This window comes from Orcinus orca, chromosome 14 (assembly GCF_937001465.1).
Source record: "Orcinus orca chromosome 14, mOrcOrc1.1, whole genome shotgun sequence".
In the NCBI taxonomy this organism is placed as follows: Eukaryota; Metazoa; Chordata; class Mammalia; order Artiodactyla; family Delphinidae; genus Orcinus; species Orcinus orca.
The window spans coordinates 12,284,240-12,311,140 of record NC_064572.1 but is presented as its reverse complement, the minus strand read 5'-3'; the positions used below and the strand labels follow the sequence as shown (position 1 = coordinate 12,311,140).

General features: G+C 41.2%; 1 protein-coding gene across 4 annotated transcripts in view; it reads left to right on the top strand.

Annotated features, from left to right (window-relative positions):
• Positions 1-16,844, top strand: part of LYST (lysosomal trafficking regulator) — a 194,671-nt gene extending 177,827 nt beyond the window's left edge. For all 4 annotated transcript variants that reach the window (XM_049697336.1, XM_049697339.1, XM_049697338.1 and 1 more), the window contains exons 48-53: positions 1,401-1,499; positions 7,297-7,436; positions 7,717-7,814; positions 13,109-13,265; positions 13,671-13,742; positions 14,683-16,844. In XM_049697336.1, coding sequence (XP_049553293.1) covers positions 1,401-1,499; positions 7,297-7,436; positions 7,717-7,814; positions 13,109-13,265; positions 13,671-13,742; positions 14,683-14,821 — 705 coding nt within the window. In that variant the 3' untranslated portion in view covers positions 14,822-16,844. The remainder of the gene's footprint in view (positions 1-1,400; positions 1,500-7,296; positions 7,437-7,716; positions 7,815-13,108; positions 13,266-13,670; positions 13,743-14,682) is intronic.
• The last annotated feature ends 10,057 nt before the right edge of the window (positions 16,845-26,901 follow it).

The following is a 26,901-nucleotide window of genomic DNA, read 5'->3' as shown; positions in this document are numbered from 1 at the left end:
TCATTCTTCCATTTTCTTATTTTGTTTGTTTTGTTTTAGCATAGTTGGGAATAATTGAAGAGTAGAGATGAAATAATTCCTAGGATGATGAAATAGCAAAGTGTTTCAAAATAGAGGAAAAAATGAGATTATTGAAATCCTAGAAATGTAACTTAGGTTTATAAAAGAGTTTAGTCGACCCATATGGTAATTGCAAGACAGAATGAGTTTTATTCTTCATATAAGAAATAGGTACATTTTCTTTTTGCTCTTTGGAAGACCTCTAAGAAAGAATAAAAATTATGAAATATCAATCTTTACAAATAGAACTATTCAAGAAAGAAACTCAAAGGATAAAATTAGATCCAATGGACTCTGAAGATATATTGAGAGTTAAGAAGAGTCAGGCTCCAAGCAAGTCATTTTTCAAGGTAGCAGACACTTGAACACGTTTGCAGGGCCAGGGGAAGAAGCCAGCAAATGACAGCTTGAAATTCTGACAGTTGTTTGAGAAACACCGGGGTGGGGTGGGGCTGGCCTTAAAAACAGAGGGGCTTCTCTAAATCAGGAGGCGACGCCGAGACATTTTCAGGCCAAAGGAGGGGAAGGGATGAGGTCTGTGGCTGATGATCGCCGTCTTCTTAGTGAAGTGAAGTGTGTGGGTGGGTATTGCTGGTCGGTCGGCTGGTCAGCAGAGCAGCTGGGGACAGCTGCTGGGGTGTGGTGCTGGGGGTCCGCTAGTGCCAGAGGAAGACTGTCAGGCCGAGCAGAGAGGTGAGCCCACCTTGAATAGTGTCGCCATGGTTGGGACTCAAGGGTTTATAATCCCGAAGGAATAATCCCAGATTTTCTTCTCCACGTTTATCTTTCTTTCTTCTCCTATCTAGCAATCTTTAGAACTGTTAGAAGCAATACCTCTACTTATATATATACTCTGTTTCCCTACCAAAGACAGAAAAAGGAAAAGAAAAAGAAATAAAAGTAAAAATCAGGTACATGCATCTCTCTCTCTCTCTCTCTTTCTCTCTCTCTCTCTCTCACACACACACACACACACACACACACACACACACACACACACCCTCTCAACCTTGGATCTAGTCAATCCTGGATCATTTTGTTTAAATTTCTGAGGAACAAATGGCCCTGTGTGTATTTGTGTGTGTGTGTGTGTGTGTGTGTGTGGACACAGAAAAACGTAAAATCATAGACAATGCATTGTAATACATTTTAATTTGGAAACAGCTTTTAGATAGCTTTAAGTTACAGAATATTATTATATCTTACACCATTCTAATCATTTCAAGTAAAATGTTTACCTTAAATTTTGTGATCATATATTTTTAAAATAATTGTCAGAAAAGTAGGAGCATTTCTTATGCTTTTTAAACATGATAATCTTTGATTTGTCCTTTCTCTAGGTGACTAGTTGTGCTTGGGTACCGGACAGTTGCCAACTGTTTACTGGGAGCAAATGTGGTGTCATCACAGCCTACACAAACAGATTCATGAGTGGCACGGTAGGTCCTGGGCGCGTTTTGTGGGATTTTTATGTTAGTGAGGGGAAGAAACCCTTTATGAAGTATAAATTTGGTATAAGATTAAATTTTTTGTACATTAATCTTTTGTACTTTAATCTTTTCACATAAGCTCTTAAAATGTAAAAGGTCACATGTCTAACTCTTTAATTTTAGGTTTATTAAGATCACAAAAATTTTGAAAATAACCGTAAAGGTCAGAGACAGACAGTATTTTGAGTTATGACCTGTTTTGAGTTTAGGCTTTTTCATGGCATTTTGATGCTTGCTTGCTTTCATTCTCGGTATCAACCTGAGTGCTTACAAGTATCCCACAATATTCTATAAAAGTTGGAAGTACAGAACTTCTAATGTTCAACATTCCTATGCCCTCTGGGTGAATTAAATGACAGAAAAATCCAAGTAGCCAGTCTTGATTTCTACCACTTACTGGAAGAAATTTTTTCATTCACTGAATCCTTTGGATTTGAGAGTTAAATTATTAAAACACTCTAGTGAAGAAGACATTATGCAATACTTCTTTTAATCTACTGTCATTCCTTTTTTTTGTTTTTTTGCAGTAACAGTACTTACTTTTTTAAGAGATTAAACCTACAGCATTTTAGTAGTTAATTAAAGAACCAATTCCTAAGAGGCATTTCCACTGTAGGTCTGTCATTCCTTTCTTGAATCAGCTGTCTGTGGTGCTGTTGAGGATTAGTGGCAAGTTTAGGGTGATAACTCAGTGATTATCATTCTAGTCTAAAATGTGCTCTGTGCTTTATTTTAATTACAATTTTCTGCATTATTTTATAAAACATGTTTTACTGGGTGAAACCTGTATTTCTAGCATAGGGTGATGCTCAGTTCCTTACTTTTCTGTCCAAGTTTATTCCCTTTTAAGCCCTTGTTAAGGTTCTTTGCCACGATCCTTGGGGTATAAATGTGACCATAATATTGTTTCTGTCTCTTAGTCTAAGGAGTCATTAAAATGTTTGAAGCAGGAGTGATATGATCCAGTCAGCATTTTAAGGCCGTCACTGTAACGCCTACAAGGAGAATCACTTAAAAGGGGTGTGGGGCAGGAGGGGAGGGTACCAGTTCAGAGACGCTGCAGTGATACAGGCCGGCCGTGGTGAGGGCTCCGTGTCAGGAGGTTGGCATGTACAGGTTATTGCAGGACAGTGAGGTTGTGCTCTAAGAAAGATTCACACACAGCTTAGAAGAGCCACAAGTGGGACCAACCAGATGTCAGGGAGCCTGAAAAGTTACACATGAGCTAGCTCTTTTTTTTTTTTTTTTTTTGTGGTATGTGGGCCTCTCACTGTTGTGGCCTCTCCCATTGCGGAGCACGGGCTCCAGACACGCAGGCTCAACGGCCATGGCTCACGGGCCCAGCCGCTCCACAGCATGTGGGATCTTCCCGGACCAGGGCACGAACCCGTGTCCCCTGCATCGGCAGGCGGACTCTCAACCACTGCGCCACCAGGGAAGCCCCCCACATGAGCTAGATCTTAAAGGACCATTTTACTAAGTGGAGAAAAGAGGAAAGAGTATTGTAGCAAAGTAAACCAGCACATGGAAACAAAGGCATGGTAGTTTGGGGGATGGCAGATACTTTTATGTGTAGTTTAGAGTAGAACATGCTGGGAGGAGTGCCACATTCAGGGCAGGAACAGTAGAGTGAGGTGAGGGTCTTATACACAGGCCACAATAAGAAGAATGCTAGGGGGTCTGAGCAGAGAGGCGCCTTCACTTTTGGATTGTCTTCTGTTTTCTCCTTTTTACTCCCCAAGTCCTAAAGTGGATGTTAATTTTATAATATCTCTAATATTTACCACTGCCATTGCCTTTCACCTTCTGAGTTCACCCTGTTTCCTTTTTTCTACAAATATATTCTAATCTCTGCTGCTAGAGCAGTTGTCTGCTTGTACACTCAGATCATTTGCACCATCGTAGACACCTATTTAAAAACTAGCTTCATCTTTTGTTTTTTATTTCCTCTTGCTTTCCCCAGCACTATGAACAGCCTTGCTCTTAGTTTTCCTTACTTCCATTCTTCCTATAATTTAAAATTGTAATTGTACGCTAGCACAGTATACAGTATTGGTTAAAAAAAACCAAAGATTAAGCTGTACTCGATATAGGAGTAATTTTGCACAACATAGCTTTGAAATAGATCAAAGATGTAGCTATTATCATTTGAATACAGCAAGACACATGCTTCTTTTAGTTTGAAGTTATTGTGAAGTCTTAGGTTGCTTACCTTTCCTCAGTTCTGTATTTGCCTGAAAGTGGATTTTTTCAATTTATTTGTAAGGGTTTTCTTTTTCTCCTAAGTATTAATAGTATTAGGTAATCAAGTCATGAGATTAATAGTTACTATTTAAACCATGTCCAAAATTGTATCTTAGCTGTGTGGTTTTATCATTGTTTGGTCTGAGAGAAGGTTACTTGGGTTTTTGTAGATGTTGTTGTTGCTTTTTATTGGAGACCGTCTCATCATTTTGGGGTCCCCGAAGCTGCAGATGTGACCCTATGCCTGTGAGGTTGGCAGGAAACACCTCATGTTTACTAGCTTCTGTTCTCCCAACCCGCTGAAGGCCATGGTTCTAAAAGTATCTATGCTCTCGTTTGTGTTGGCCTTGACACATACGAAAGACCACCTCCCAAGCACCATGTAGGATATGACCAAAATAATTGTTGTCTGAAAATATTTTCGAGGGAATCTTATGAAATACTTTCCTGAGCTAGTGAAGCATATATAACTTTGAGCATTGTGAGTTTCTGTTGACTATCCCAAGATAGTCTGCTAAAATGCATTCTACATGTGTAATGACGAATATGTTGCTGGGTTATAGGGAATGGTTATCTATAAGCCATTTATATACAGTATTAGAGAAGAATGTCTTCTAAAAGTGATAACTGATTTTAAAATAGTTGGTCTTGAGTCATTTTTTCACTAATTAAATAGTGTGGCCACATCATCTTCATATAAGTGAACACCTGTATTTCTATTCTCTAAATTGATGGTGGTTGGAGAAAATATATGCAGTGTATCAAGGTAGTATTACACCATTCAAGAACATTTTATGAAGAAGTAGGCCAGCACAAGATTCCTGTTCTACCCATGGAAATTATTTTCTGATCCATCAGGGAATCATCTAGTAACACTAACACCTGCAATCATTTTAAAGTGAAAAATCTATAAAATTTCAGTAACCACTATAGGGTACCTATCTTGTGTTTACCCCATAAATATTATTCATGATCATGAAGTAAAAAAAAAATACACACACACACATATATATACATACATATATTTATTTATTTATTTATTAATAAGCAAGGAGGGAGCTTTAGCTTGAGGGCATTTGTCAATCCTAGAATATTGACACTGTTCTTGGACAGCCTCTCGTGAGAGGAATAGAAAACAACAACAAGGGACAGAGCAAGCTGGGGAGTCCCAAGGAGGCCCTTGTCCAAAAGGCTGGTCCCTAAGAGTAAGGATGAGTCAGATAGGACCAACTCTTGCCTGGAATTACAGCCTGGATTGGAATCCCCTGGGTTGTCCAGGATCCTCAAGACTTGACTTTGGGTAAAGCGTCCCTAGCCTGGCATGGAGATCCAGGCCATCCAGCAGAAGAAACAAGGAGGTACTTGCATTCTATTCCACAAATAGAGGAATTCCTACAAATAATCTTCTTAATGTAGTAACAAATACACAAAACCAAGCACACAGATTTACAGATAAGAAAGTGAATATGTGAAAAAGTTAAACTTAGTTCCAATAAGAGAAATTCAAGTTAAAGCAACCTTGATTGCCGTTTAAAACTCGGGAAATTTTCACAGATTTAGAATGGGAATTGAGTCACAAACTGAAATGCTGCAGAGTTCAAGCAGAGAAGGAAGGAGCTCAGGCCTTTGGGGGCAAGGAATTCTTTGGTCCCAGGGACCCTGAAGAATGGTCTGCAAGGGCGCTGGCACACCCCTGTGGCCCTGCAGGCTCCTGGCCCTGCGGGGAAGGTCACAGAGGAGAGCCAGAAGGGGCCCAGAACCAGGACTCATGCCCTTGTTCAGAGCCATCTGGTTGCTGTGGTTGTGTGCAGTTGAAGGCCACATGCCCTAGCTAAACAGAAGCCACTGCCACACAGCTCAAGCCAGTGGTTCCAAGGGGAACTGTAAGCCTGGTATCGCCGGGTCATTTGAGTCTTTAAGAATAAAATAGGTATTTTTACGTGAAAAATAAAGCACTTAAAATAGATGAGCTGCAGCTAATAAGTCAACACATGTTTCAAAAGCAGTGGTGATCAAAAAGGCAAGATGCAGCAGATACCTAAAGAATAATTAATACCATATATATAAAGTTTAGCAACATGAAAAACAATACAATTGTTATAGTAACATATAGTAGAACATAAATTCTACATACATGGGAAACAAATACAAAATTCAGGATAATAGTAACTTCTGACAAGAGAGAGGAAATAGGATGTAAAACAGTACACAGACTATGTAATGTTTAATGTTTTCTTTATTTAAAAAATAAGCTGATCTTATAAAATATTAGGATTAGTTTAACTGAGTGGTCAGTATACAGCTTTTTATTATACTTTCTTTCTACTTTTCTGTATTCTTTGTATTGAAATACTTTATGACAATAAACTGCTACCCTAATGAAAACAAAGGTTAGACCCTGTGTGGACATCTGGCATCTGTGAGCCATGTGGAACTTGGAACATCAGTTTTCAATGTTTGATTTAGAAAATCAGTCCACAACTATTGATGAGTAATACATCGCCATTGGTGGCATCATGAATTGGTACAAAGCCTTTGAAAAGTACACTCAAGAACTGTAAAATTATTAATATTCACTGATCCACTAGTAGGATACTGGAAATTCTAAAGAAATGATTTAGAGGAGGAACAAAACTTATATACATGAAGGATTTAATTATGACATCTATAATTTTGAAAAAAATTGAAACAATTTTAAATGTCTATCATAAAGGATGCTCAAGGGGACTTCCCTGGTGGTGCAGTAGTTAAGAATCCGCCTGCCAAGATAGGGGACATGGGTTCGAGCCCTGGCGCGGGAAGATCCCACATGCCGCGGAGCAACTAAGTCCGTGTGCTACAACTACTGAGCCTGTGCTCTAGAGCCCATGAGCCACAACTGCTGACCCCATGTGCCACAACTACTGGAGCCCGCGCGCCTAGAGCCCGTGCTCTGCAACAAGAGAAGCCACCACGATGAGAAGTCCATGCACCACAAGGAAGAGTAGCCCCTGCCCGCCGCAATTAGAGAAAGCCTGTGTGAGGCAACAAAGACCCAACACAGCCAAAAATAAATAAATAAATTAACTAATTAATTATTTTTAAAAGGGATGCTCAAGTAAATTATGGTATACTAACTGTATAGAATATTATAACACTTAAAAATCATTTTGAAGACACTGTCAAAAATGGAAAATGCTTATGGGAGAATGTATAAAGTACAAAATACGGAATTATTTGTATGGCAATAATCACAGCTATAAAATACACATGTAATTGGCTAAAGACTGGAAAAGAATAGACAAAAATGAAAAGCTTATTTGTTGATGAAATTATGATCAATTAAAAATTTGTTAATGTTTAATTAGTTTTACTCTTTAGAAAAAGTTGAACTAGATTGAAAAATGAGATGTTTGAGAAGAATATTTGAATCACTTGGGTTGTTTTTGTTTTTGAGATACGACACTAGGATACCTTTCGTCATGGTTTTTGTTTTATACTTTACTTATTTTTTAAATTTTAGCCTTCAGAGATAGAAATGGAGTCTCAGATACATCTCTATGGGCACACAGAAGAGATAACCAGCTTATTTGTCTGCAAACCATACAGTATAATGATAAGTGTGAGCAGAGATGGAACCTGCATCATATGGGATTTAAACAGGTACAGAAATCTCCAACTCTAAAATAGCTATTTTTAATGTTTTAGTTCTTACTGTGAGAAATAGATGCACTAAAATAATATCTTTATATCATAATAGCTTTAAGCATGAAATACGGACTTTACCTTTGTAATCTTATTGAATTAAAAAATCAGTTAGGAATATAGTCAGGAATGCCTTATAAATAGTAGATACATATACAGTGAGGAAAAGAATTATACAAATAAGAGAATATAATTATATGTAATGATCATATGCAAATTCATGTCTTTGGTCTTTCAGGTTGTGCTACGTACAAAGTCTGGCGGGACACAAAAGCCCTGTCACAGCCGTCTCTGCCAGTGAGACTACAGGTGACATTGCCACCGTGTGTGACTCAGGTGAGCTGGCCCCAAAACCAAAGCACAGGGTGGTTGCACTCACAGTGCATTCAGCCAGCTGGTTACATCATAGGTTAAACTGTTGCATTACATCTCTCAGGTCCCTGCCAGATCTGTATACTTAGGTGATAGCATGTATGTGTGTTAAGACTCCACACTCCCAATGCAGGGGTCATGGGCTCAATCCCTAGTCAGGGAACTAAGATCCGGCATGCCACACAGCGAGGCCAAAAAAAAAACCCAGTAAGGTTGAAGACTGAGTTCATCAATTTCGGCATCTACTTATGCAAAAGTTAGTATTGTCATAATTTAACTTTTTTCTGATATATGTAAGATTGCATTTGAGCACATGTAAGTTAAGCAAATTACTATTACATAATTATCTGAATTTTCTTTGGTTTTATTTTTCCATCCTTTTTTGCTTCTGCTTTTTTTTTTTTTTTTTTGTGGTACGCGGGCCTCTTACTGTTGTGGCCTCTCCCGTTGCGGAGCACAGGCTCCAGATGCGCAGGCTCAGCGGCCATGGCTTACGGGCCCAGCCGCTCCACAGCATGTGGGATCTTCCCGGCCCGGGGCACGAACCCTTGTCCCCTGCATCGGCAGGTGGACTCTCAACCACTGCGCCACCAGGGAAGCTCTGCTTCTGCTTTTTAACTACTGACTTTGCTACCTCCCTCCTGACTAAATGAAAAGAATGATGATCAACTTCCTACATGTGTCTTGTAGTTCCTGTGAGAGAGTAGTATAAAATAATAATGGAAGTATAATTTGCCCAAAATTTGCATGGCAAAGATATATCTCCTAATCAAAGGTCTGGCTTTTAGTTTTTGTTTTTTCATGTATACATATTAAAAAACTTGATGCATCCAGAGAGAAAGAACTGTTGAAAAGCTCATCAATTTTCTGTTTGCATTTCCATTAATTGAAAGGATCCTTTGAAGAACTGTTTCTTTTTGTCCACTCAGTACAGATATCTTCCACACATCTACAGTGGGTGGTCTTTTATCCTTTGCTTGCATTTTTCATATTGTTTGTTTTTTCCTGACACCAAATGTGTGGTCTTTCCAGACACTAAACAATTCTCCAATTCTATGACACCAACTGGGTGTCCAACAGTGCAATTCAATTCTGACACTAACTAGTTGAAGTTAGCAAATTTGGGAGTCCCAAGACCCCCCACCAGGTTTGATAATTCTCTCGAATGACTCACAAAACTCAGTAAAACACTGTACTTACTACTATGGTTCATTACAAAGGATAGAAGTGAACAGCCAGAAGAAAAGGTAGGTAGGGTGAGGTCACAGGGTCTGTCCCTGTGAAGTCAGACTGCACCACCCTCCTGGCATGTCAGTGTGCTCATCAACTTGGAAACTCTCCTCCCCCTGTTGTTTAGGAGTTTTTCTAAGGTTCCATTCTGTAGGCAGTAGATTCTATCATTGGCCATTAGGAACTGAGCTCAACCTCCCGCCCCTCTCCCTTCCCTGGAAGTGGGAGGTGCTGTAAGTTCTAACTCGGGGTTGGCTTTTCGGGTGACCAGTTCCCATCCTGAAGCTGTCTGGGCCTCCCCGCAGGAGTTATCTCATTAGCATAAAAAAGACAGTAAATTAACAAGGATTTAGGAGCTCTATGCCAGGGACCTGGGACAAAGTCCGAATATTTATTTTTGTACTATACCACAGTAAAACTCTTGTTTTTACAAAACACTCATTCATGCTTGTATTCAAGAAAAGTAACATCTTCAGTCATGCTTCAAGATTTCAGTGTGAAGTATTTGCCAGTCTTCACCCCTAGTCATAAAATAATGTCATGAAAACATTTTTATTTCCTAATCAGCATAACTAAGGGGAAAGACCTTAAACAGTTGACTTTGGTAATATAAGTGTGGGCAGATTATTGATGACTTCGCTAATTGTTCCTCCTTGATTTATACATTAGTGGCTTTTAGTATGTCACATCAAGAGGGAATTTGGGGGAATCATATAATGATTATTTATATAGAGTTCTCTACTTTCTTGTTTTGGCAACATTTGGAAGTTAGGACTGATCCCGAGGGAACCAAATTTTGTAAAGTTAATTACTTTCCTGCTGCCAGTAGTGATTTATTATATCTGTGATATTACATTAGCTAGTCATATGGGAACAAGAAACCAAATTACTTTTGCTTACAATTACCAGCTCACTAGTAGGGTGTTCAGGTGCCGCTAGGTAGTGTGCACAGTATAATAGAGTCATGGCTAGAATGTTCTTTCCACTTTGAAAAAAAAGGCCTTCTACACTTGTTTGAGGCCTCTCAGTGCATATAGAAGAGGACTCATAAAGAGCAACTGGTATATAGACAGCATCATAAAAATAATGATTTTTTTAAATTTTATTTTTAAATAGATTTTTTTTTTAAAAAGAGAGGACAAATTTATGTTAAGTGATCCAGACTATATTTCATTCTCCTATTCTTATAGTCCAGGAAGGGAAGAAAGTTACCAGATTTAGCCTACGAAAAGTCTTGACACTTTAGTGAGAACCATCCAAGTAACTTTTAAATTAAAATTTAAGAGAAATAAATACATATGCATGTGCATGTATATGTATATATAATATATAATGTGTATATGTATGTATACACATATATAATCTCAAAATTTTCTGTATTGGGGCTGAAGATACACTGGCAAACTCATTCCTCCTGATCCTAATTTCCCAGGGCTTATTATGGGATGTGGTTGTTATAGTGATAAGATGTAAAATTTATTAAACTATGTAAATATTATAGTAGATGGTTTCTGTATTTTTTAAAATCATTCTGCCACTATATCAAAATATATGCATTTCAACTAGGGCTCATAGCCTTTTCCTGTGTTGCCAGTGGTACTCTGAAGTTAATATACTATTCTAAGATTCAGAGTAGGGGGTAGTTCTCCAATTTCTTTTAATTTTGATGAAGATGTATAGGAAGAATAAAGATTTTTTTCAGGAATACCCAACTTTCTGACTTTTAGTTGATATGTTAAATTATACATGAAAGCAATCCAGTATTGGGTAAGGGCCTCGATTTTTTTTTAATATATATTTATAATCTTAGGCAGATGAGTGGTTACTTGGTTTTGTGGTAGACCAAGTTTCTGGGCAATCTGCTAGGGTAATTCTTTGCCTGTTAAGTTCCATACCATACTTCAGAGTTGAGGACCACATTTAGATCTTTTATTTTGAAGAACTCAGCCATGCAATAGCTGTGTCTTACAGTTACCAACCCCTCCATCAATATTGTTTACGGATATGTATCCAATGACTTCAGTAAGCCTTCTGACCATACTAGTACACATCCGGTCACTTTATATATTTTTTAAAATCTTTATTAGATATTAAATTCAAAAGAAAGAGTGAAATCTCTACTTACGTAAAAGATGAGTTTATCATCTACAATTGTATTTCTTTAGCATATTGAGTCTCCTATATCTTTTTTTTTTAATTTATTTATTTTTGGCTGCGTTGGATCTTTGTTGCTGCACGTGCGCTTTCTCTACTTGCGGCGAGCAGGGGCTACTCTTCATTGCAGCACGCGGGCTTCTCATTACGGTGGCTTCTCTTGTCGCAGCACATGGGCTCTAGGTGCGCGGACTTCAGTAGTTGTGGCACGCGGGATCAGTAGTTGTGGCTCACGGGCTCTAGAGCACAGGCTCAGTAGTTGTGGTGCACGGGCTTAGCTGCTCAGTGGCATGCGGGACCTTCCCGGACCAGGGATCGAACCCGTGTCCCCTGCCTTGGCAGGCGGATTCTTAACCACTGTGCCACCAGGGAAGTCCCAGAGTCTCCTATATCTTGATGCTTTATTTGGATAATCTCTCCTAATCAATATTCTACAATGGGAAGTAGACCACTGGGCATTTTTTAATCTTTGTGTGTGTATGTGTGTGTGTGTGTGTATGTGTGTGGTAAAATATATTTAACATAAAAGCTGCCATTTAAACCATTTTAAAGAATACAATTCAGTGGCATTATTACGTTCACAGTGTTGTGCAACCATCACCACTGTCCGCTTCAAAAACTTTTTCATCACCCTGAATAGAAACTCTGTAACCATAACTCCCACACTCCTCCCTCCCCAGCAGAGCCTGGTAACCTCTATTCGACTTTCTCTCTCTGTGAATTTGCCTATTCTAGATATTTTATATAAGTGGAATCATACAGTATTTGTCCTTTTGTGTCTGGGTTATTTCACTTAGCGTACCACTTTCAAGGTTTATCCGTGTTGGTGCCTATATCAGAACTTCATTCCTTTTTGTGGCTAGACAATATTCCATCGTATAGATATACCACATTTTTGTTTATCCATTCATCTCTTGATAAACATTTGGGTTGTTCCCACCTTTTGCCTATTGTGAATGATACTGCAACACACTAGGCATTTTGGTTGGTGACATTTGAAGGTCTTCCGCATACCTTTAGGTAAAGAAGTATTTCCAATATTTATTTCTTTGCTATAAAATCTTTTCATTTCCTTAATAAAGAGAGAAACACATTGTCTGCTTTTCTGTTAGTTCTAATGGAGAGATAAAATTAAGTGTAGTAACACATTATGTCGTCCAAACTTTACCATGCCTCTTAACCTCTGTCTTATCAGTATGATTCTATTTCTCCAAAGAAGGCTGGACACATCACCATGAGGCCCCAAACCACAGCCTGAGTTTATAGAAGATATTAAAGCAATTAGTGCCTCCTCCACCCCCTGGAAAACTACAAAAAGTTTGGTTACTCATGGTCTTTGAAAGGAAAAAAAATTCGTTTAATAAGACATCGATTTGTAAGAGTCAATCTTAGACATTCTGAAGAATTAGCTTTCATTTTTTTTAAGAATTAGTTTTTAACTCAGCTTTTACTGTAACTTTTTTTTCTTCAGAAGTCCCGGAAGTCACTTCTTATAGATAGTTTCACAGAATATTTTCTTCTCTTTTTGGAGATTGTTTAGCTTTCTAGGTACTTTCAAATTCAGATTTGGCAGTTTGTATGCTGAAATATCATGACTACAGAAAGATTCATGGTTAATTTACATTGTTGCTCTACCTTGTAGCTTAATTTATTTTCGTTTTTTTCACTGGTCATCTTCTCTAGATAAATATGCCAACTCTGTGTGACTTACAGTGCAGTAGCTCCATTTATACAGTCTTCAGTCGTGAGTTGCCTATAAACTTCATCACTAAAACAAACAAGCTAGGCCCTCAGGGATGCCCCTCTGGGGCCCAGTTTAGGGGGCTCTGTGACACCCACAGCCTGGTGACCTGCGGGTGACTGTGGCATTTTAGCTGGCGGGGGCAGTGACCTCAGACTCTGGACAGTGAACGGGGACCTCGTTGGACATGTCCACTGCAGAGAGATCATTTGTTCCGTGGCTTTCTCGAACCAGCCTGAGGGAGTATCTATCAACGTGATTGCTGGGGGATTGGAAAATGGAATCGTAAGGTAAGAGGTGTTTCTTCTTTCTTTGTGTACTTATGTCTATACGGGCACAGCAGTTTCAAAAATTGGTTTTTACTATCTAAACATAATAATATTTAGAGATTTAAAATCACCTTCGGATATCGGTTCTTCAGTTCTTCGTTTTATTTATAAATAGTAAAGATAGCTATAGTACATTTTTGAAATTTTATATTGTTTGTCAACTATGAAAGAGTAACAATATGAAAATACACAGTTAGGTTTCCTTTCTCCCCACCCACCTGGGCAAACTGCCCAGAAGTAACTACGGTTAATCGGTTTATTGTGTTTCCTTCCAGATGACTTTTAACAAGTAAACACATTGGTTCAATTTTTAGGGAAGGAAACTTTAGTTTGCATAATTAGATGATGACTTTTTTCTTCCTCTAGGTTATGGAGTACTTGGGACCTAAAGCCTGTGCGGGAAATTACATTTCCTAAATCGAATAAGCCTATTGTAAGGTAAAACCTCCCTCACCTCTTCTTTCCTTCATAACATACTCTGTGACTGTTTTGTTGGAGAGACAGTAAAGCACACAGAGGTAAAGAAGTGCGTAATGAAAGTCATTATAAACAGCCGGCCATTTATTGAAGCCCAGGATGCCCGGGGCCCGGTGGCAAGAGGAGGCCAAATGCCTGTCTTCATGGAGCTCGAAGTCTGGGTCAGGAGCTCACAGCCCCACAGGCAGGCGTGCTGGGCTTGTGGCCAGGGAAGCCTCCTGAACTTCCAGCAGAAGTGATGGATTTTTTTCCCTTTCCTTATGGAAAATCCCATAATGGTGATTGATGGCTACAGGCGTGTGCTTGACAGGACTGCTAAACAACCAGTTACCCTTTGCTCTGTTAACAAATTTGACTTTAAAAACTCAATTGGAAGGAAGGGATTCAAATTCTACTTTATTAAAATAATTTTTAATCCACTAAATGTAAAGTTTAATGAACCTACATTAATTATGTATTAATGTTACATTTTTTACCCTTTCCCCTTTCAGGAAAATAAAATACCTCCATAAAATAATCACCATTTATTTCTATAGAGAGAAAGTGTAGTACTGCTGTATTTTTCGAAGTTTCCTATACCCAAGTATTTGTAGTTTAAGTAATCAGGCTAAACAAGAAGGGAAAAGAAAATATGCAAAGAAGGAGCAGAACGTACCGATCCTTTTGGTCCTGGTTTTAGTCTGTATCACTTGGTTAGAAGGAGCTTCACAAACATGCCAGCAGAGCAAGTAAACTACATTAGAATTACAGTCAAAACCAATGAGTTGTAGGCCGTCATTTTGTTTGTCTCTGTGCTCCAGTAAACATATCTTAACCCCCTTACACTGATTTCCATGTGATCACCAATATGCTGATACACTTTTCAGAGACACAATATACAAATGGGATTTTTTTTTCACAGCCTTACATTTTCCTGCGACGGCCACCATTTGTACACAGCAAACAGTGATGGGACCGTGATCGCCTGGTGTCGGAAGGACCAGCAGCGCCTGAAACAGCCAATGTTCTATTCCTTCCTCAGCAGCTATGCAGCGGGATGAGTGAGAACCTCGCATTCTGCAAGGCACTTTAACTCCAAGCTAGATTTGCCGACTTCGCCAGTTACAGGAGGTCAAACCCGAAGAACTGGATGACCAAACAAACCATCCAAGTAATGATAAAGTCTATTCATCTGCACAAAATTCTGCAGCCTCACGAGGTCCTGAGAGGAAAGTATTGTTTAGTGATGACCTGGAGGGTGTGTCAGTATGCACTAACCAACAAGGTTTAAGTGTGGCACAGTAAATTAAAATCATATTCCTAAAGGTTTTTTTCCATAGAGGATTCTAAAGAAAAGATGAGCATCTCTCTATTTCTGTTTTCTATTACTTTCTATTTTCTATTATTCCAAAAAAGCCAGTAGGATTTAAATTGGTTAGCTGTTTGTATAAAATGCTCTAAAGATTATATTTTAAAAGCTTTCTGCCAAGATAACACACCCACCCCACTCCCCCCAAAAAAGGAAAGATAAGGAGAAAGAATTCAGGACTTGATCATTGCTTTCTTTGAGAAGTATGTAATCCAGTAGGTGCCTCTGCACCAAAGATTTTTTGGAATATCTGAATATTTGAATCTCAGTGTTAGGCAGTTTTTGCCTGTTGCCTTCTTAGCTCAAAGTAGAACCAGAATTTTTTGACAGTCACAAACAACAACACAAGTATCTTTGATTTTCAGACACATTCTGTTTCTTCATAAAAATCCTACTTAAAATCCATAACACTAGATATGGAATATCCTTAGTTGAGTCACTAAGATTTAAACACAGTGATAATTCTTTTAATATCTGCCATTTACAGAGCATTAAATACTTAACAATTTGCAATAGAAAGCCTCCATTTCAGAAAAAGTTTGCACATATATTAATAATGCAGTCCAGTTAAGGCATTTAATCTAATATGCAGGAGGAGTTTTCTTCCCCAAAACAGAATTACAAAAGAAAAGGACACAGCTTACTTCGTTCTAAACAGGAGGCAGAATAATTCTTTTAGGAAGCAGTTTCCACTGTTTCTACTAACCTATACCACTTGAGAATTCTAGGAACAATAGAAAAATCTGTGTACTCCACAGCAAACTTACACATGATAAAGACAGAATTCCTAAAACTCCTGGAATAGTCTATCATGATATTATGGCTCTATTTTTACTTGGGGTGCTGCTTTATTGGCTTTGAAAACACTGTAAAATAAGCTGTTACCATGAGATACAAAGATGTATTCCTGCCTAAGAATTACTTGTGTGTTTGTTATGGAAATTTAATTCATATGGTGTTTACAGAACTACTTTTGTAACTTCCAGACTTTCTAAAACATTCTGCTTAAAAACTGTATAAAATGCAATTGCAAAGTCTCTGCTGTCAAGGTAAATACAAGAGGAAGCAAGTGGCTACGTATGCTCGTAACCTTCAGTTGCATACATAGGTAAGAGCACTTCACGGCTGCACTGAGATCATGGTTTGCACAGACCACCTATTAATTCTGAGGTCCAAATAGGTGCAGAGATGAGACTATTCCTATTCACGTTGAAGTGATTTGCTTTGTTTAAAAAAAAAAAAAATCGCAGCTATTGTCTAACTTTCATTTTTCTACTGAGAACTTTACATTAGTCCCTTATTAGAATAAGGTTGCTACTCAGTCTTTTTTTTTTTTAAGGCTGAATTTCATCATTTATCTAAAGAGAAAATATGCAAAATGACTGGTCTTGTTAAGAGTGCAATATTATATTTTTATGTAAAAATAAAAATGAAATTGGGGGGATTATTTATTCAGCATGAAACTTAATATGTATATGTTTGAAGCACTTCATAATATGCATGTTGTAGCAAATATTTCTGTAAACTATCACAAGCTCTGTTACCTTTGTACACACTGCCACTTCACAGTGGGGATAAATTTCATAAAAATAGACTTGAGGACCTATTCTCATTGCAGTTTAAATATTATGACCAGATCTCAAACTGGTGGCTGTTTTTGGTAACCCATATAGTTTCTCTCTTTAGCTCCCCTATAAATTTATGTCACTAGAAAAGGATAACTGTCATTTCTTAATTGTGGTCTTTGTGAGAACTTGTATATTTCAATCTTTACTGCCTTTAAATGGAGTTTAGACAGAAGTCCTAAGGTCAAACCACTCTTTTTTTTTTTTTTTTTTTTTGTGGTATGCGGGCCTCTCACTGCTGCGGCCTCTCCCGCTGTGGAGCACAGGCTCCGGACGCGCAGGCTCAGCGGCCATGGCTCACGGGCCCAGCCGCTCCGCGGCACGTGGGATCTTCCCGGACCAGGGCACAAACCCGTGTCCCCTGCATCGGCAGGCGGACTCTCAACCACTGCGCCACCAGGGAAACCCAAACCACTCATTTTTAAAAGGAAAAGACTATCTGTCCCTCCCCCCTCCCCACGCCCAATAGCAGATCTGCACTGCCAGGGCAACGTGCTGTCCGTAACACAGCGTGCGTAGTCACAAAACGTGGTAAGTGCTGTGAAGGAAGAGTGGAGGGTCCTCTGAGAGAACACAACCAAAGAACTCAGTCTAAATCAAGAGGATCCAGCAAAGTCAAATTGTTGCCGCTGTCTAATGGATGAAGAGAAATTTGACAGGTGCAGATGGGAGCAGATGTATTCCAGGCAGTACGCGTGCAGACCTGAGGCAGGAGCGTCAGTGAACAGAGGCTCAGGGAGGGAAACACCTCAGCTCCTCTGGTGGGCCTTGCAAAAGGTGGGTGACTTCAACCACCAGCACTCCAGGAACTCAGAAATATTCTTTTTTTTTTCTGCTTTGCATCTGTGGTGTGTGAAGGATTCTCAAGACGAGGGCACACCTGCTTCTACGTGTCTGTTCCCAGAAGAACTCAGGAGCAGCGTCTATCAGTGTAAGCCTGCCAACCTGAATGTCCCCACTTTACCTGCACATCTCAGCTTGACTCTTCCTTTCAGCAACGTTCACTGATTGCCAATTACGTGCAAGCCCAGTACTAGGTGATGGGGGAGGGGAGGCGTGGGGAATTCTTTCCAGCCCTTCAGAGCTCATTGCTGGTGATCTGCTTCTCAGTATTTTGGATGACCTGTTAATGTTTTGAATCAAAGAAGAGCTACAAGGGGTTCCGGTTCAAGATGGTGACACAGGAGGACCCTGAGCGCACCCACATCCCATGGACACCCTGAATCTACAGCTACACACAGAACAATTTCCTCTGAAAGAAATCCAAGAACTAGCAAAGCGACTCTTAGAATCTGGTGAACAAAACCCACATCAAAACGGGTAGGAGAGGCCGAGACGCGCTCTCACCTTAAACCCCACTCCTGGCACAGCGACCCACAGTCAGGGGTGGGCTGGGGGGCTGACGGCTCCCAGCTTCTCCCTGAGGAGTGAGGCTTTGACCTCCACATCGGGCACCCCAACTTTTAAGGCCTACCCCTGAGAGATGAACCCCAAAAAACCATCTAGCTTGGAAAGCCAGTGCGGCTGCATCCCCGAGGCTAGAGCATCTGAGAAGCAGCCCTCCAAGGGCTCTCCAGGACTCACCAGGCTAACGCCCCAGGGCCCAGCGCCGGGGCCGGCACTGAACTGTGCCCAGTCTTCCTGTGTAAGAGGCCTGTTGCCTGTCTTGAGAGCTTCAGCCTGAGGGGCGGGCATTTAACACATTTCTGGAGGCCACTGAAATACGCCCCAAGGACGGCCAAGGCGGCAGGCACCATCTTTGTGTGCGCCCTCTCCTTTCCTGGGGTTGCAGGGATCTCCCAGAAAGGGGGGTGTGCACGTCTGGGGCTCCGGATTTGGTGCTGCCTGCCGGGGGGTGCCCCCTGACCACCTGGCTCTGGTGGCCAGCCAGGCTTACATTCCCGGGTCCCACAGAACTGTAACAAGGGGAAAACAGTTCTTAACCAGCTAGCACCCAGGCCAGAGCCCAGAGGCAGCAAACTCCCCGGTCTTTCCGTGAAAGAGGCTGTGAGCTTATCTTGATAGCTGCGGTCGGGGGTGCCGGGGTGCTGCTAATTGAACACACATCCTGAGGCCGATGGCAGCCCTCTCCAGAGATGGGAGCCAGTGGGTGTCACATTCGTGCTCTCCCTCTGCCCCGCCAGGTCTCCAGTGTCTCCGAGAAAGGAGCCTGTGGCATCTCTAGCATTGCCACCTAGAGGCCATATCCCTTGAAAGCCTGGCTCTGGTGGCCAGCAGGGCTTGTGTTCACGGGTTCAATGGGATGGTAGCAAAGAAACAACTAACACCCCAGGGCTCAGTGCAGAGGGAGCAGACAGAAACGCCCATCCTCCTGTCTTCCCCAAAGAGAGGTCTATTTGTGTACTCAGGCTACTGCCTGAGGGTCCAGCTTCCAATCAGCCTTCAGAAAAAAGCCTTTAGTCTCCTAGGCCTTCGCTGACTTCCAAAGAGCAGACTCAAGCAGTTACTGCTCAGAACAATAGACTCGCGGGAAGCCTAGTTCCTCCTGAAGGGAAATGCACAATTTTGATGCAGACCTTTGAGCTGTTCTACAGAAACTACGGCCCCCAACCCGTAGACTCCAGACTAGTTGGAACCGGAAGGTTGAGATTCCAGAAACATAACCCTATTACTTCACCACCAGTCAGTCCAAAGAAGGTCCACGAGCTGCTCACGCACCCTACGACCCTCTCCCCTAACACTGTCTTTAAAAACCCTGGCCTGAAAGCCATCGGGGAGTTTGGGTCTTCTGAGCACAAGTTCCCCTTCTCTTTGCTTGGCCCTGCAATAAACCTTTCTCTGTTCGAAACTGACATTTCGGTTTGGTCTCCCTGTGCACAGGGCACACGACCTTGGGTTCAGCAGCAATTTCTGACAAGCCAGCCAGGAGCCTGTGCCCGTGGCAGGTCGACGCTGACTAGGGGCGGCCCCTTCCCTGGGTCCCCAGGAGCTACTGGGGCTCATTCTGCTCCAGGGAGCTCTGAGCCAGATGCATTCTGACCTGTACCATCAGCCTGCTGTTTCATTTTGGGGGTAAGTCGCTCGTGCAGGCTGGGAGTTACCCTCCTTCATCTAGGCTTATGCCCTTTTGAGAAATGAGCCAATCTGGGCTGTTCTCTTTTGGGAGCAGGGCCAATCTGGTCTTGAGGTCTGCATCTGGGAGGGGCGATGGAATTGTTTAGGCTACAATTCCATAGTCTGATCTTTTGTCGGTGCGACTGTGTTTGTTGTTTCTATTTCTGTGTATCAGTACTTGCATTTTCAACAAAATGGGAAATACTAACTTCACCCCCATCTGCCTGAGTCCTGGAGGCTGATCGGGACCCTGGTCACCAAAGACTTCAGTGAAATGATCTGCGTCCCTCTTCCTGGTTTTGACCCTTGCTAGGGGGTCCTGGCTTTGACAACCCAAAGGGGCCCTGGTTATGACTTTTGTTAGAGGGTCCCGGTAACTTGAATTATTTGTAGAGGGGTGTCAGTTTGGTGTACCTGAACAACCTGAGTGTGCACTTTTAAATTATCATTTGGAAGAACTTACTTACCAACTCTCTAGAGAAGGAAATTTTCAGTGGGCTGAGAACAGCCGAAGCTGTGTCCCCGCCAACACTTATTATAGACCTCTTGGTAGGTGAAGGCAAATTCTCAACCCAGATCCAAGGATGTGGGCAACCAGACATCAGTCCCCTCGGACAGCCCATTAGGGTGCATTCTGAGTCATCAGAAACTCCATGGCTCTACTCCAAATGACAAAGATATCCACTTATTTTCTTTTGTAATACTGTCTGGCCGCAATAACAAGTAGGTGACCAGGGAAAATGGCCAGAGAATGGCTCATTAAATCATAGCACCATGCTCCAACTGGACTTACTCTGTGAGAAAAGAGAAATGAGGTAAGACTCCCTATGTACAGTGCTTTCTGGCCCTTTACCAGAGCAGAGGCTGCAGAAGAAATGTAGACTTAAGGCTGCTCAGCAGTTTAACTCAGGGGGGAAGACCTCGCTCCCTGTTTTGAAAGGATCCCCTGAAGACCCCTTAGATTTTCCTTTGCCCCTAGTGCTCCAAATGCTCACTGCAAACTTCAAAAGATTGCTGTAGGGACCTATCACCCCCACCTACCAGCTGGTTTTCAATAAGATGTGGCAGAAGAAGAAAAAGAAGATGAAGAAGCAAGGTGCCTTGCTTGCAGTAGCGCTGCAGACCACCCCAGGTACCCGGGAGGAGAGAATAAGAAGACTCCACAGGTGAGCGCCCCTGCCCCCAACATGGGACTTGGGACACACAGCCCACCAGCAAAGCTGGGACCTAGTCAGTGCACTTACTGCAAGAAAGTGGGAAGGCCCCGACCAACCACAGAGGGGGAAGGCCTGAGCTAAACCCCCTTCCTTTCAGCTCCTGCTAACTGAAGAAGCAGCCTGGGGGCTCCCCAACTGGCCCCTCAAAACACCACCCCCCACCTCCCCCAAGGAGCCCCAGTTACCCTAGAAGTCGGGGGAGAGCCAGGTGAGTTTTTGGTAGATACCAGAGCCACATTCTCAGTGCGGACAACCTGAAGGGGCTCCCTCTCCAAGACATCAAAGGGGTGTCAGGAAAGGAAGACAAAAGGAAATCTTGCCCTGAAAATTCCCCCAAAGAGCCTCATTTGACAAGATAAAACTGGCTTTGCACACAGGCATGCAAACAACAGGAGCTAGGTCAGGGTTGGACAAGGTTTATCTCCTACACATCTGCTCCTTCAGCACTGGGAGAAGTGGCTGTTTTATCTGATGCACAGAAACCAGCACAGGGAGTCCAGGAAAATGAAGAAACAGGAATACGCTCCAAACAAAAGAACAAGATAAAACCTCAGCAAAATACCTTGATGAAACAGAGGTAAGTGTCTTACCTGAAAATAGTCACAAAGACACCAAGGGCAGGAGAACAATGCACTGATGAAATAAAAATTCACATTTTAAGGCAAGACAAGAAAAATTTAAACATAAAACGATTTCTCTGCCCGTTTGGGCTTCCTCCCCGTCCCCCACCCCAGTGAGCATTGTGCATCTGCATTATGTGTTACCCAGGCCTCCCTCATGGCCTCCTTCTGGCACCAGCCACATAACTCCTTAGAAGATAACGTTCGTTTTTCAGTCCTGTAAGCGGTCACAGTGACCCACCACTCACTCACCTTTTATGTGCAGACATCTTTGGTGAACTTTATGTATAATTTATCATTTCCCTTAAAGATAGTGACTGGTGCAGAGCAGACTGGTCAGATGATGTGGAGAGATACTGGGCTGCACCTATGGAAGTTCTTAGCTTAATTATTTACTTAGGATCTCATTCATGTCACTAGCTATATTACTTGTATTCTGCCTAGTTTACACGTTGTTGTTTCTTGCATCACCACATGTGTGACTGAGCCTCAGATAAAATTAATGATGATTAAGCAACTTGCAACAATCGACCAGATATATAGTTCTACAAGAGCAATGTCTGTAACAGTGTCCTCTAGATATGGGAAGACGCAACAAGAGGGAATGATTTCCTGGCCCATTACAGGATAGTGAGACAGCTGGTCCAGAGGCTTGTGGCTCCTGTTAACAGAGCCTAGTCCAGTAATAGCACAGCAAGTGGCCTATCCGCAGAATCCTTGCCTGACCTGGGAATGAGCATCCCAAGCACCATGGAACACACTGGTCATGAAATGCCTCCCAAACCTTGGCCAAAAGTAAGACCAAAAGGGAAGGGACTGTAAAATAAAGAATACTGCTCACCATCAATGTCTACGAGAATCAAGCCATTAGCCACTGCAGTCATTGACCTACAATACACTTTGAAAGGAGTTCAGGGTTAAGATCAGGATGAAGCACTCTGTGCTCTGGGAAAACTGACAGAACTGGCCCTGTGATATTTTCGGGAGAAATTTTGTATGAACCCGGATTCCTGTATCTTTCCATACTTAGAAAAGTACTAAAACCAGTAACTAAGATGTCTGTGCCTCATGGCTAGCAGCAAGCTTCTACTGAGGTGTGTGCTTGGTTTCATGCACCCTTCACCCAAATCACATATATACTGAAGCTCCCCGACCCTCCACCGCTTTGGAACAGTTCTCAGAGCTCTCTGAGAGACTGTCTCCCAGATTACCATCTGCAGTTTGGCTTGCAAAAAATTTTCTGTTTCTTTCTTAGATTGACTGTTGATTTTTTGTTGTTGTTGACATTTACAAGAACGATGCATGAGCAAAGTGAGAATTTCAACAAAAAAAGAGAAAGAAAATATCAGAAAGTACCAAACAGTAATCACAGAGCTGAAGAATATAATAACTGAACTGAAAACTATAATAAAGGGGTTCAACAACAGACTAGATGAAGTACAAGAAAGGATCAGTGAATCAAAGACAGGAAGGGCAGTGGAACTCATCTAATCAGAGCAGCTAAAAGAAAAAACAGAATGAAAAAGAGTAAAGAGAGCTCAAGGGACTTGTGGGAAAGCATTAAGCAGACCAGTATTTGCATCATAGCGATCCCAGAAGGAGAAGAGAGACACAGGCGGGTAAAAGACTTATTTGGAGAAATAATGGCTGAAAACTTCTGTGACCTGGGGAAGAAAACAGAAGGCCAGATCCAGAAGGCCCAGAGAGTTCCAAATAAAATGAACCCAAAGGAACCCACACCAAGATACGTTATAATAACGTTGCCAAAAGTTAAGGGAGGGTTACAAGGCAATATTTAGAAAAGTGAGTAGGGAGGAAAGAAATTCAATAGCTTAACATTTGGAGGTTGAAACTACCGGAAGTTTTGAATTATCCATGTTACCCTTACTTTGCTGATTATCCTTCAACTATTTCCAGTTTGTCCCAAATTGGGGGCAAAATATACCCATTTATTTCCAACCTGTCCAATCCTTGGACAGCTCTGTTATTTTTCAATATACTCCTCAGGATAACACTCCATATACTATGAAGCCAAAGCATTTCAAAATGTTAACAGGCTTAAAACCGTGCAGGAGCAGTTGGGGTGGGGAGGGAAGATGGGGGATACTCAGTACTCACTTAGTGAGCCATCCTCTTCCCCACTGCTTTATGTTAGACTGGTGGTCTCTTTCCTACTGTATTTTCCTGAATTTTAAATCTTTCAGTTATTACAATTGTGTTGAATATACTCAGTGTTGAGAAATCTTTCTCCTATGAACATATATGAGTTTTGAAAACATTCAAAAGTCATTCCGAACTGAATCTGATAAAATATTTGATAACTCTTTTAGTCAAAAACAAAGTACAATTACAATGTATAAAAAAAAGTGTGTGATTCTGCAGGTAATTCTGAAAGAGGAATTTTTTAATGTTTTGAGCAATTTACAGTATCATTAGAATAGGGTAGATTAGGTATATACTGGGAAAGAAGGATGGATTGATGGAGGGAGGGAGGGATGGAGGGATGGTGTGGTGGGTGAATGGGTAAGTGGATGGGTGGGTGGACATGTCTCATTTGTTTGTTTCTTTGCTTGTTTTTAAGAAAACGTTCTAACTCAAAAGAAACAACTAAGTCCTAGGTTACCTTTCCTTATCTTTGGATAATGTCTTTTTACAGAACCTGAAGCCCCCACTTGGGTTATCTTCACTTACACACTTTCCTAAGTTTCTTCTTTGCTAAGAAACTCCCTACCTTGCAGTGAACTTATCTGACTTCCCCCAAAGAGTCTCTTACCCTCTTTCTTGTCCTCTGTTTCAGTAGATCCATGTTTATCTCAGGATAATTATTACACAAATATAAAAATAGGATAAGAATGACAGAGTTGTGTACACATGTCCATTCAGGGATCACAATAGCTCCTTATAGATCCACCAAAAAAGGCTCATTTAGACCCCTGTTTAAGACCAAAAAATTTGGTTATCACTCAGAGATGAATTGTGCCAGAAGCAATCAGTCTCTTTCAATCTGGTAATCCTTGTGTCTTCTTTGTGCAACAGATCACTCCATATAAGACAATATTTTGCAGTCTTTATTTATCACTATCACTGATCCTTGAAAACATTTTATCCAGGAAAAATGTTCAAAAGGCAAGGCTTTTTGTAATTTTTCTCCTAAGTGGGGCCAGTCGTACACCAAACCGCCTTTGCCAAATCCTTAAAAATATTTAAAATTAAGCAGATTAATAAGCACATGGTTTTTCTTGATGTCCCATAAACATGGAGTCCCACTGAACATTTCTTAAGCCTCTACAACATACCAGACACAAATATTTATAAGATGGGCTCTTAAAGAACTCATAGTATAGTGGAAAGAGGTATGGTTTTTTTAAATTTTGATACGATTTAGTACATTTTATAATAGAGGTTTTATAGATCAGACCGACTAAAATGGAAAGTGGGGAAGCTAACAGGTCAGGTTTCCCAAAGATATTAGTGATTTAGCTGAATCATGAAGAAAACAGAAATTTACTAATTTGGGCCAGGGTAGAAGGAAACCAGTGTTGCCCAGACTCAAAGGTGTAAGAAAGCAGGAAGTAGAAGCAGTCCGTGTATCAGGGACAGAAGGTAAAAGTGAGGGGATGAGGGGAAATGAAACCAAAAAGATGGGCCAAGAACTCCTGCTCCTACCACTCTGGGGAAACTGGGATCAGACTCACCCTTCCATGGTAAACAACTGCAAACTGGAGATACTATGTGAAACAAGGATTTTCAAACAGTGAAAACAGGCAGCACAGGTGTGCGATCCCTGAGAAAAAGGCTGCAGACTAAGTGAACCCTGTCATTGCCTCAGCTTTCTGCCTGGGGGCACTTACCAACCAAGGTGCAAAAGGGGATCCTAAGAAGAATACACAAGAATACATCTTGAGACGAGGCTCAGAGATTAGAGTTTGGGGAGGCTGAGAAACAGGAATTTGTGGCACAGAGTGCCACCAGCAGGTTGCTGCCCAGACAAAGAGAACTAGGTTCCTGGTTGTGGAGACCCTGGAGGCTCAGGCTGAATGCTGTCATTTGTACAGAAGATAAAATGCCCTAGGTCTGAGCAAAGAATGTCCAAGGAGCTGTAAGCTGAACAATTCCCAGAGCTCCCGGGGGGTTGGGATACATTTGAGTTCCAACCAATCAGAGAGGAAGAGTTCATTGAACATACAGGCACCCAGGTGAGACCTCAGAAGAGTCATACCATAGTAGGAAGGCTAAACTAGTCCTAGAATAAAGGCTAAAGTCCTTTAAAATAAGTATCCAAACTATCAAACCGATCCATAAGGAACTTAACTGCCTGCCAGGACAAAGTCCCTACTCTTTAAGTCAACAAAATCTAGGCACACAGCAACATATATTTACAATGTCTAGCATCTAATTTAAAAATTACTAGATAGGGGCTTCCCTGGTGGCGCAGTGGTTGGGAGTCCGCCTGCCGGTGCAGGGGACGCAGGTTCGTGCCCCAGTTCGGGAGGGTCCCACATGCTGCAGAGCGGCTGGGCCCGTGAGCCATGGCCGCTGAGCCTGCGCGTCCGGAGCCTGTGCTCCGCAACGGGAGAGGCCACAACAGTGAGAGGCCCGTGTACCACAAAAAAAAAAAAAAAAAAAAAAAAAAATTACTAGATATAGGAAGAAATAAGAAAATGTGACCCAAAACAGTAGAAAACTTATCTAAAAGAAAGAGACCAAGAAAAGAAAGAATGGAATTCACAGAGAAGCATAATAAAATAGCTATTATAAGTATGCTCAAGGATTTAAAGAAAAATCTAATGAGAAAAAATGGAAGATTAGAAAAACGAAATGCAACTTCTAGAGATAAGCATACAATATCTGAAATTTTAAGAATTTAGATTTTATGTGATTTATCTTTATTTTTTTCCAGTTTTATTGGAATACAATTGACAACAAACAACCCAGTCAAAAAATGGGCAGAAGAACTAAATAGACATTTCTCTAAAGAAGACATACAGATGGCCAACAAGCACATGAAAAGATGCTCAACATTGCCAATTATTAGAGGAATGAAAATCAAAACCACAATGAGGTATCATCTCACACCAGTCAGAATGGTCATCATCAAAGAGTCTACAAATAACAAATGCTGGAGAGGGTGAAGAGAAAAGGGAACCCTCCTACACCATTGGTGGGAATGTAAGTTGGTGCAGCCCCTGTGGAGAACAGAATGGAGGCTCCTCAAAAAAATAAAAATAGAGCTAC